At 38.2% G+C, this 12,699-nt stretch overlaps 1 protein-coding gene across 1 annotated transcript; it reads left to right on the plus strand.

The window, feature by feature from the left end:
- Positions 1–9,139: 9,139 nt before the first annotated feature.
- On the plus strand, positions 9,140–11,544 carry LOC110505764 (forkhead box protein G1-like). Its single transcript, XM_021585193.3, has one exon. The coding sequence runs from the start codon at positions 9,349–9,351 to the stop codon at positions 10,585–10,587; it is 1,239 nt and encodes a 412-aa protein (XP_021440868.3). The 5' UTR covers positions 9,140–9,348; the 3' UTR covers positions 10,588–11,544.
- The last annotated feature ends 1,155 nt before the right edge of the window (positions 11,545–12,699 follow it).

The following is a 12,699-nucleotide window of genomic DNA, read 5'->3' on the forward strand; positions in this document are numbered from 1 at the left end:
CAATGATTGGAATATAGACCTATTAGCAAGCAAGATAATTAGTGTGGACTTGCAAAGCAAAAGTCCTGACTTTAAATTTTTTAAAGTCCTGACACAGAGTGGACGCGGAGAAGTCCAGTGGCTATAAGAGTCAGGCTGGTTCCCAGACTTACCCATAAAAAAAATTATCATCAGAAGATTCCATCACCATCATCTACCATCCTCTGTCCACCTCCCTTCGATCAAGCCATGAACTGACCCCCTCCATCTTCAGAGGATGCAGCTTTCAAACACTTGGCCTCTATTGAATGACCTGTCATTAAATAGTGTTTGTTCGTTGTTTTCTCTGCTTCTCTGCTATTCAAATCTGGAATCAGAACATAATTATCTTCTGCGGATGAAATGATTTATCTTTTTTAGTCACATCAACAACTTTTCCTCTTAACTTTTTGAAACAACTGCTATTTTGACCACTTTACCAGCCCTTTAGATAAAAACTTAATGAATGCCATATTTGTCAATTTCTCTGCTATTCAAATATACAATCAGATCAAAGATAGATTGTACTGATCCAACGATATAGCTGTTTAAATAACTGTGTCAACAACTTTTCATCTCAACTTTTACAAACAACTGCCATTTTGACCACTTTCCTAACAAGTTAGACAAAAAGTTGGAGAGTATAACATCTCAGTCTACTTTGCTAGTCAAATCTGCAATCTGAACAGAAATACAGTATATTGTACCGATCTAATGATACAGCTGTTATAGTAAACACATCAACTTTTCGTCAAAATGTTTTCAAACAACTGCTTGACCACTTTCCCTACACTTTAGACACTTTATGACATTGTGGTACATATCTTTGCTATTCAAATCTGGAAATGAGAATATAAATAACTACTACCAATCAAGAGGTACAGCTGTTTTAGTAACCACATCAATTCATTGTTGAATTAACTTTTCAGAACTTTCAAATTATAATTCCTGACATTTAATCCTAGTAAAAATTCCCTGTTTTAGTTAGGATCACCATTTTATTTTAAGAATGTGAAATGTCAGAATAATAGTAGAGAGAATTATTTATTTCAGCTTTTATTTATTTCATCACATTCCCAGTGGGTCAGAAGTTTACATACACTCAATGAGTATTTCGTAGCATTGCCTATAAATTGTTTAATTTGGGTCAAACGTTTTGGGTAGCCTTCCACAAGCTTCCCACAATAAATTGGGTAAATTTTGGCCCATTCCTCCTGACAGAGCTGAGTCAGGTTTGTAAGGCCTCCTTTCTCGCACATGCTTTTTCAGTTCTGCCCACCAATGTTCTATAGGATTGAGGTCAGGGCTTTGTGATGGCCAAGCCAATACCTTGACTTTGTTGTCCTTAAGCCATTTTGCCACAACTTTGGAAGTATGCTTGGGGTCATTGTCCATTTGTGACCAAGATTTAACTTCCTTACTGATGTCTTGAGATGTTGCTTCAATTTATCCACATAATTTTTGTTCCTCATGATGCCATCTATTTTGTGAAGTGCACCAGTCCCTCCTGCAGAAAAGCACCCCCACAACATGATGCTGCCACCCCCCGTGCTTCCCGGATGGGATGGTATTCTTCGGCTTGCAAGCCTCCCCCTTTTTCCTCCAAACATAACGATGGTCATTATGGCCAAGCAGTTCTATTTTTGTTTCATCAGACCAGAGGACATTTCTCCAAAAAGTATGGTCTTTGTCCCCATGTGCAGTTGCAAACCGTAGTCTGTCTGTTTTATGGCGGTTTTGGAGAAGTGGCTTCTTCCTTGCTGAGTTGTCTTTCAGGTTATGTTGATATAGGACTTGTTTTACTGTGGATATAGATACTTTTGAACCAGTTTCCTCCAGCATCTTCACAAGGTCCTTTGCTGATGTTCTGGGATTGATCTGCACCTTTCATAATACATCTCTAGGAGACAGAACGAGTCTCCTTCCTGTGCGGCATGACGGCTGCATGGTCCCATGGTGTTGATACTTGCGTACTATTGGTTGTACAGATGAACGTGGTACCTTCAGGCATTTGGAAATTGCTCCCAAGGATGAACCAGATTTGTGGAGGTCTACAATTTGTTTTCTGAGGTCTTGGCTGATTTAATTTGATTTTCCCATGATGTCAAGCAAAGAGGCACTGAGTTTGAAGGTAGGTCTTGAAATACATCCACAGGTACACCTCCAATTGACTCAAATGATGTCAATTAGCCTATCAGAAGCTTCTAAAGCCATGACATCATTTTCTGGAATTTTCCAAGCTGTTTAAAGGCACAGTCAACTTAGCGTATGTAAACTTCTGACCCACTGGAATTGTGATACAGTTAATTATAAGTGAAATAATCTGTCTGTAAACAATTGTTAGAACAATTACTTGTGTCATGCACAAAGTAGATGTCCTAACTGACTTGCCAAAACTGTAGTTTGTTAACAAGAAATTTGTGGAGTGGTTGAAAAAGGAGTTTTAATGACTCCAACCTAAGTGTATGTAAACTTCCGACTTCAACTGTATGTATTTATCTATCCAGTCATAACTTTCTTTTAACAGCTTTATAATTTCATTAAGAAATTAATCTCAGGGTTACATTTTCAATATAAAATAGTTTACTTATTTATTTATTTTAAACTTCAGCAACGCCTTCTGTCTTCTGTACTCTATTATTACGGTTGTCACATACTTTGGAATTCTATACTGTGGTATTCTATGCTGTGGTATTCTAGTAGGATTGTGCACAAGTGTAGTAGGCTAGTCTGAGTGTATTTATTTGTGATGATCAAACTGCCCCACAATCCAAAGTAATAAGGTTGATAGTGTAGTCTAACAAAATAATCAGACCAATTATTTTGCTAAATTTAACTATGAGTATTTTTAACTGCTTGGCTTAATTAAAACATGTTCAACTTACTCCGCTACTTTTAAAGAGTTAAAGCAAGTACCACCATTTTTTTCTTCATGAAAAATAACCATCTAGTTTATTTTTGGTAATTTCTTTTTCACTATTTCTGTGTGTTGGTTAATACTTATAGTAGTTATATTTATGACATTTGCATTAGTTTGAGGTTTTCTAGTAAATACAGGACATCATGTTTTGAACATCGATTACGTTGTGTTTGAATTGTGATTGAAAAGCAACAGAAAAATCAACATCCTAATTGTATAATAATACATTTTAAACGGAACAACATGTTCCAGATATAAAGGCTTACCCTTTATAATGTTTACACGGATTCTATAGAAATCATTCATAAGCAAATGTCATCATCTGCCTCGCTACAAACTGGCAAAGGGCTTATTTGTCAGATTACCAGATATAGCTCTGCATATTCTGTTTAATTTAATATATATGCCTGTCTTTCTTGTTTTACAAAATCGCACCATTATTCGGCTTGCTTGTAAAACATTTAATTGTGAACTACACTGAGTGTAAAAAAGTTAAGGAACACCTAATGTCGAGTTGCACCTACCCCCACCCCCCTATGCCCTCAGAACAGCCCCCATTCTTCAGGGCATGGACTCTACAAGGTGTCGAAAGCGTTCTACGGGGATGCTGGCCCATGTTGACTCCAATGCTTCCCACAGCTGCGTCAAGTTGGCTGGATGTCATTTGGGGGGTGGACCATTCTTGATACACACGGGAAACTGTTGAGCGTGTTAAACCCAGCAGTGTTGCAGTTCTTGACACATTCAAACCCGTGCGCCTGGCACCTACTGCCATACCCCGTTCAAAGGCACTTTGAATGGTGCACAAACACAATCCATGTCTCAATTGTCTCAAGGCTTAAAAATCCTTATTTAACCTGTCTCCTCCCCTTTATCTACACTTATTGAAGTGGATTTAACAAATTACATCAATAAGGTATCATAGCTTTCACCTGGATTCCCATGGTCAGTCTATGTCATGGAAAGAGCAGGTGTTCCTATTGTTTTGAACACTCAGTGGCCCCAAGCCTATAGAATTGTCTTCATTCGATAGGTTATTCGTTATTCCGATCACGCGCCTCCTAAAGCTGCTGCTACAGCTGATTAAATCAATCACCACACAGCTCAAAGATTTAACAATGTTGGTCTCGGCCAGTATAATCAGTTAAGAAAATGTAAATACATTTTCCTTGATAAACTAATGATAAAACTCCCAAAAATAGGATTTTTCCCAAAATGACGAGATTGCAATAGCGACAAATATCTCTGTTCCACCATTTTTTATGTATTACTTCAATTGACCTAACCACAAAAGAGAAAAAAAAACCTTCCTGTTGTATATGAACATTGGCTTGAAATTTAGCATCTTCCCGATTTATTGCAGGAGAACATACACACCTTCAATTGAGCTCTCACTTTATGGTTGGCCAATAAATGAATATAGCCTGCTACACACATTAGAGGAAGACGAAATGCAAACACTCTTTTCAACTGTGCAGCTATCCCACACATGGCTATCGACTACGGAACATAACGGTCGAAATATTGCAGGCTTGTCTGTTATAAATGAATACAGATTTACAATACAATAATACAGCACCTCTAAACAAAATCGCAATTAAAAAGTTTGCCATTAGGTTAGGTCCCAAAAAAGTTTTCCACGGCCAGACCAATTTTAGAATCAAAATGTATGATCAAATAATTAGGCCTACGTCGAATAATTATTAATTATTATTTATCAAGGTCTATAAATCAATATAAACGGTTTGCTGTGATAACAGTTGTAGAGATACTTTATCTCTGTACCTAAATTATGCTAAATGTGTTATAAACTGAAGTAGTAACTTGTGTTTCTGTTAGCCATTACAACACATGCATAGAATAGTTTCATTTCAATTCCAGAGCAAACATTGAATTTTCATTTTATCAATTGAATCAAAATTATTTTCTCCAATACCCCCAAGCCATAAGACTCCCGAACAGCGAATCAAATGGCTACCCAGACTATTTGCATTGTTCCCCCCATTCCCTCTTTTACGCTGCTGCTACTCTACTCTTGATCTATGTATAGTCACTTTAACTCTACCTACATGTACATATTACCTCGACTAACCGGTGCCCCCGAACAATGACTCTGTACCGGTACCTCCCGTATATAGCATCGCTACTGTTATTTTACTACTGCTGTTTAATGATTTTTTTTACTTATCTATTTTTTACTTATTTTTTTTAACTCTATTGTTGGTTAAGGGCTTGTAAGTAAGCATTTCACTTGTTATATTCAACACATGTGACAATATCATTTGTTTCTGCATTGCTTGCTGTTTGGGGTTTTAGGCTGGGTTTCTGTATAGTATTTTATGACATCAGCTGATGTAAAAAGGTCTTTATAAATACTTTTGATTGATTGATTGATTCAACAGACTTAGATTTCCCCTCTGCAATACACCAGCTTTGTAAACCAATAGGCTTTCTGTCCTATACCGCTAGGGGGATCTCTGCTCTCATTTGTGTGCCAGTATCGTTCAGTTTAATAACGGAGTTTTGCTGTCTGTGCTTGCCTATCGTCTCATGACCACATAACACCATTTGTGCCCGAAAGGGAATAATAACTGTTTAGATTAACGGCGTGTTTATAAATATGTTACAGTAGGCCTACCTGTTGACATTGTAATCAAAACAAATCCATGCCTATACACGGATTAAGCTAATACTTTCAATATATATTTTTTACCTTTATTTTACTAGGCAAGTCAGTTAAGAACAAATTCGTATTTACAATGATGGCCTACCTCGGACGACGCTGGGCCAATTGTGCGCCACCCTATGGGATTTCCAATCAAGGCCGGATGTGATACGGCCTGGATTCGAACCAGGGAAGCTGAGATGCAGTGCCTTAGACAGCTGCGTCACTCGGGAGCCCAACTAAATTGTGCTTGTCAGTCTGAGAGATTAAATTGTAAGCCTTTGTTTTAGGTGTGGAACATAACATAGTTGGAATTTTATTTTTTAGAATTATACTTTTATTGCCGGAACTTCGTTCTAAACCATTATAGGCTACCATTAATTTACTTTAGGTTCCCTTACGGAAACATGCAGTTTAAATAACTTTTTATTTAAGGTAGACATTTACTTTTGGAAATAAGACAATAATCAAATTATTTTGTTATGCAATAATCGCAACAAATAGACCTTCTGATCTCCTACTCTTCGCTATTAATCCTCAATATTGATGTGCTGTGCATCAGGCCTGTGCATCAGTTATTGTAGTAGGCTAGGTTAATTACCTTATACAGACACCTGTCATAATCGGTGGCTGAGGTAGCAGCGTCTCCAAATATGTGTTTTTAAAACAAGCACACGCATTAAATCAAATCAAATCAAATCACATTTTATTTGTCACATACACATGGTTAGCAGATGTTAACATAGCCGTCACAAAACAAACGATGCGGCGCAGCATTTGCAGGGTGTATCAAGTAGATGAATGTGATTTGTGATGAAATCGGATGCATATGCGTCCTCACTTACTGGCGCTACACAGGCCTAGGCCATAATTGTCTTTCATGCAGTTTTCAAATGTAGCCTATTTTAATTATTGGTTATTGCTGGTATTTTTTTTACTCGTAGAACCTATTCGTTAAATATATTAAATGATGTATTGGTGGTTTGCAAACTAACTTGCTATAACAAAATAGACGATATAGGTTGCAGAGATAATACCACAAACTTTAGAAAGGACGTGCTCATGACCTTGTTTGTTTACTCCCGCTGGTTTCCAGAGCTGAAAGAAAGTGTTGACAACCAGTCCGTTCCTTAAGTGATGCGATATGGCTGCTCAGGAGTATCACATTCTCTGTACAACAGCTATAGTCTCCGGGAAAGTTGGACTCATCACCACCATGAGAATGCAATATATATATATTTTTTGTACATGTACAATTTAGCAGACACTTTTCCAGAGCGACTTACATGAGCAGTTAGGGTTAAGTGCCTTACTCAAGGGCACATCAACAGATTTTCACCTAGTCAGCTCGGGGATTCTAACCAGAGACCTTTCGGTTACTGGTCCATCGCTATTAACCGATACCTGCCACCCATCACATTGCCACCCATCATATTGCGCATAGATTAGATATTTGCGTTGCTGGTGCTTATAGGCCTACACAGTTTACCTTTCTTAATTTTTGCAAACCTGAAATGAAATTACACGACTTTTTAAACTATTTGCACTTGGCAATGATATACCAAACGTATTGTTGAAATGTAACTTATCGAACATATTTGGACTATAGGCCTACTCAAAAAAACTTTCATCGTGCTTTGTCCCACACCCCCTCCCCCTCACTTCAGATATTGGATAAAAATGAAGTGCGTTACTATAACAGCATAACATATTATTATTATTATTGTTATTGCTATTATATCGGCTATTATTGTTTTGATTAGATGTTAATAATAGCAGGCAAAAGTATTGAGAAAAATCCGAGGTAGCCAATCGTCATAGCACTATCTTAAATCATCAATGACTAATCACCAAACAACATACTGGATATCATACCAACATCATGACAGGACCAAAATATCGAAAATAATATTATTTGTTTAATTGTGTTATTATAAGACAACTACAACTGTTATAGGCCGACAACTATTTTTGGATATCTTTGTGTAATCTCTATTTCATTTTTTTCTTCAAACACATGATGTTGGCTTGACATTTCCAACGAATGCCACTAATATTTACATGAATGTGCATCAACAGTAAGTCTAGCCAACAAAAGTCACCTTGTGGGAATTCACGAGGCTCTCAGTTTCCACCACTTCTTTCGCTCTGTTGCGCTCGCTTTTTGGTGAATTTGTCTCGGCGTACGTGCACCTTCGTACGTGTGTGTGTGTGTGTGTCCCATATGAGTTTACCTAAATATACAAATACAAATACACAAATAGACAAGCTCTCTAAGCTGGTTTGACCTGGAACTGGTCTGAGCTGAGCACTGTGAGAACCATATATCATGTCCAAAATGTAGGCTACTCGTTCTCGCAATACTTTTACGCATCTGGACTAAAGTGATACATTTGAGATTAATTTCAGATTTCAGATTAAATCAATGGAAGATTGGTGAAAACGATGCTTTATTCGACTCCAAGGTGCACCCTTTGTTCTTGTAGAGTTATGACCATATTTGTATTTATTAAAGATCTCCATCAGGCAGCAGTTCTTCCTGGGCTCCAGCAACATTAAGGCAGTTATATACAATTAAAGATATGACAAAACATTAAATTTCATGACACTTTTCACAACACATTAACTGTGTGCCCTCAGGCAACTACCCCCCCCCCCCCTGTGAACCTTGTTAACTGTCAGAGGGATTTACTAGTATTAAAGGTCTACTGTACGCTTTGATATGTGGTTAAAGTAGTAGACTTTAATAATAATACTATTAATACAAGGCCTACTTATATACTAGGCCACTGTACTAGGCCTACTACTACTAATCGTAGACTAGCCTACTACTAGGTTGATAATGGTAGGCCTAATACTAATAATTATGATATGTTTGTGATGTTTGCAACGCCGCATATCCTATAAATAAAATATAAAGGACGCACGACCCCAAGATGGAGATCTCGCTCTCCAAGTAGCTGACCGTCGGGGCTTGGATTTATTTGAACTCTAAAAAGATGGAGGGGAAACAAACATAATTAAATATGAATTAAGTATAATATTTGAATGCTGCCTGAACATCTAATAAGGACCATGAACATAGGCTTCATGCCGTTTTGCTACGGTGGAGATAGGTAGCCTAAATCTTCCTCCATATAAAAACGTCACAGTCATGTCCATTTTTCAAACATAAGATGTCTAATATCCACATTTGAATAGAAGGCTACTTATGCTTGAGACATAAAGTAGTACCTTTCTTCGGCCGCTACATTTCTGTGATCCTCTTGTGTTTTTTTTCCAACGAGATGTAAACAAACTTTAAAGACGGAGAGATATGTTGAATCAGCAATCTGGAAATATCAAGAGCAGTGAAATGGATTAAGGTTATGTGGTCCATTTTCTTGGTATGATTTTGGTCCGAGAAATAAATCCTTTGTTGATAAGGATGAGCCCATTCTGCGTTGCATTGGTGAACGTGTGTATCCTTGCGCACTTAAGCAACTGCTAAGAACTACTCTGTGATTGGCTGGAAGAAGGGAGGACGCGTTAATACTTATGGTGCTGTGGTTGGCTGTAGTCCGTAAAGGTTCAACCAATTTTTTTTTTACAGCGTAGTGTCTGTGGCTCCATAATTAATTGTAGCTATCTGTCTCCTATCGATGTGTTGTAAAGAACATGAAATAGTTTTTATTAGCAGAGTTGCCGGTGTAAGATATTGAGATATAACTGTGCTGCTGCTTATTGCAATTTGACCTTGCGTGTGATGTTGGATATGGGAGAACGGAAAGAAGTGAAAATGATTCCTAAATCATCTTTCAGTATAAACAGTCTGGTGCCTGAAGCCGTCCAAAGTGACAACCACCACAGAACCGTGTCAGAAGAAGAGGGGAAGATCCCTTTACCTTCTTTAGTGCAAGATGCAAAGTCAGAGAACATTTGCACCAAAAGTGACAATTCGTCCAATGAAACCACTTGCATGGATGAAAAGGAAAAACAGGAAGAGAAGAAGGATAGCAAAGAGGGAGAGAGCGGTGGGAAAGACGGTGAAAAGAAAAACGGCAAGTACGAGAAACCACCATTCAGCTATAATGCTTTAATTATGATGGCTATTCGGCAGAGTCCGGAGAAACGACTAACTCTGAACGGTATTTACGAATTCATTATGAAGAATTTCCCCTATTACCGGGAGAACAAGCAGGGTTGGCAGAATTCCATCAGGCATAACCTTAGCCTAAACAAATGTTTTGTTAAAGTCCCGCGGCACTATGATGACCCGGGTAAGGGGAACTACTGGATGCTTGACCCCTCGAGTGACGATGTGTTTATCGGTGGGACAACAGGCAAACTTCGCCGGAGATCGACCACATCCAGGGCAAAGTTGGCTTTCAAGCGGGGTGCTCGTCTTACTTCCTCTGGGTTGACCTTTATGGATAGAGCCGGCTCTCTATATTGGCCAATGTCACCATTTCTTTCGCTTCACCATCCGAGGGCCAGCAGCGCATTGAGCTACAATGGGACATCATCGGCTTACCCTAGTCATCCTATGTCCTACAGTACAATGTTGACTCAAAACAGTTTGGGGAACAACCATTCTTTCCCTTCTTCCAATGGCCTAAGTGTTGACAGACTTGTGAATGGAGACATTCCCTATGCCACTCATCACCTAACGGCAGCGGCATTGGCGGCCTCTGTGCCATGTGGTCTATCAGTGCCCTGCTCCGGGACATACTCTTTAAACCCATGTTCGTCCATAAACCTCCTTGCAGGACAGACAAGTTACTTTTTCCCCCATGTCCCGCATCCATCAATGACCTCCCAGAGCAGCGCTTCGATGGCGGCCAGGGTTGCATCCTCCTCCTCCTCCCCGCAGGCGCCCTCATCTCTTCCCTGTGAGTCTTTAAGGTCTTCGCTACCAAGTTTCTCTTCAGGACTTTCTGGAGGACTTTCTGATTACTTCACACATCATAATCAAGGGTCAACTTCAAATCCACTTATACACTAACAAAACATCCCTCGGGAGCAAGACTGTAAGTGAACATTTTACACCCGTTTACATTCTAAAACATATAAAGAAAATATAAAGTAAACAAAGAGAAAAACAAAATGAAAGCAGCCAGAACTGAAGTCCAGGTATTTTTTAATAATATTCTGCATTTATTTCTGTGTACGTAGGCATATGTCATGTTTCGGGGAGTTGTTTATTATTCCACCGTCAGCAACGTGCAATGTGATAACAAAAAAATAAGAGTACATGTAGGTTTTGGACTGAGAGGCATTACCTTAGAATGTGTATTTAAATAGTCTGCAGATTTGCCTAATTTTAATATTAAGAATATCTAATACCATCACATCAACCACCAGTCTCCATGTTTGCAGTATTATCACGTATCATGAGTGCACTGGTGGAATATGATTTTTGCAACAACAAAAAAATAACACTAATTTGTATTATTTTTCCTTTTGAAATAAATGTGTTTTTAAAATGCAGAATAACCATACCAACCCATGGCTCTTTGTTATTTTGTCCTCTCCCATTATGAACAAATTAGGCTAGTACTTTATGACATTCATTTATATATTACATTTTCACAATACTGTTATACTTTATAGACCAAAGAATGGGTTTAGAAAAAATACTTGAGAATTTCAGTATTCAGCACCAGAACAGATTCAGAAGGGGACAAAATGAATGAATGCCTTTAGCTTGTGTTGTGCATATTTTACTGAATGTGGTCACCACCAGACCACATCCTTTTGTACTTAGTGAACTGTCAATACCTATTGTAATTATAGGTTAACTTTGCGAACGTGTAACCCGTGTTGAGCAAACGCCTCATGCAAATATGGAGTGATTGTTTATGTTGTCTTTAAATTTCATGGTTGTGATATTGTGGTCTTATTCCCGTGTTTTGTCGCTAAAACTGTCAATCGAACAAAATAAAATAATAGGTTACGTCCACATCTGATGAAAAGTTTGGTCTTTTTTGTCTTTCCGAATATTAGTACGTTTCGGTAAGTTGTTATGTTGCATGTGGTTGTTTATTGGACTACTGTGCAGGCAACACTGTGCGTGGAGGACCTAGGCCTTGACCGTGAAAGGCCTCTTCCGTTCAGCGTTTGGCTTTGAGAACCAACTGACAAAAAAAATGTTTACCCTTTCTTTGTCTCCCTTACTTTCACCACTTGGTACATAGTATGTGTTTGTTAAAGACAAATCAGGCCTACCCATGTTAAATAAACTGCAATCACACATTAGCAATCGTGTGGCAAAGGGATGGATAAGATGAAACATCTAGTAGTAGGCAGAATGCCCGTGACTATTCATGGTCTCGTGCAGGCTGTTTTTGATTCGGTTTAGCCCTTTAGCACTTATTAACAGTAACCGCTGGTGTTTGTGTGGTTGTGTATTTGTCCTTCATCTCCCTCATATCCTCTATATTTAGCACTTATTAACAGTAACCGCTGGTGTTTGTGTAGTTGTGTATTTGTCCTTAATCTCCCTCATATCCTCTATATGATGAGTATTGATTGATTCGCTTCGGGGGTATTACATTGTTCAAACTCAGACCAGGCCATATAGGTCTACATGCGTTCCTAAAGCATTTATATGTAATGGTAGGCTAAATGAATAATACGGAAATTCATGACTATTTAAATGCCTGTGCAGCTATAACCTGTAGAATACGTTTTACTTAATTGTTTTCTTTATTGTATTTTTCTTCATCCGAAGTGGTAGTAGGGCATACATAGTACAAATAAAACACAACAGAAGCGTACATAGCCTACCTTTCAACGCTGTGGGGTCAGTAATTTGTTCATTTCCTAAAGAGGCCTCGTGTTAAATGAGTATGCAACTGTAATGCAATAACCTTACTGCTTTTCACAATGGACTAGTGCAACTCAATATCTCCTCGCTAGATGTTATCGTTCAAATGTTAAATGGGGTGACCACTCAAAAGGCAATGAGGTAGGGTTATATCTTGAAGAAATATATCTTCTTAAACTATGGAAATATATACAGTGTACGTGCTCCAAGAAACAATATGATACATTTGAAGCAGAAATGTTGTTTCCCACACAAAATATCAGATAATATTTACATTTATTCACAGTT

The sequence above is a fragment of the Oncorhynchus mykiss genome, chromosome 25, assembly GCF_057628025.1.
Source record: "Oncorhynchus mykiss isolate SJ-2025 chromosome 25, ASM5762802v1, whole genome shotgun sequence".
NCBI classification, from domain to species: Eukaryota; Metazoa; Chordata; class Actinopteri; order Salmoniformes; family Salmonidae; genus Oncorhynchus; species Oncorhynchus mykiss.

What these genes read in the sequence shown, in the direction of transcription:
- LOC110505764 (XM_021585193.3), top strand. Translation starts at nt 9,349, where the DNA reads ATGTTGGATATGGGAGAACGGAAAGAAGTGAAAATGATTCCTAAATCA.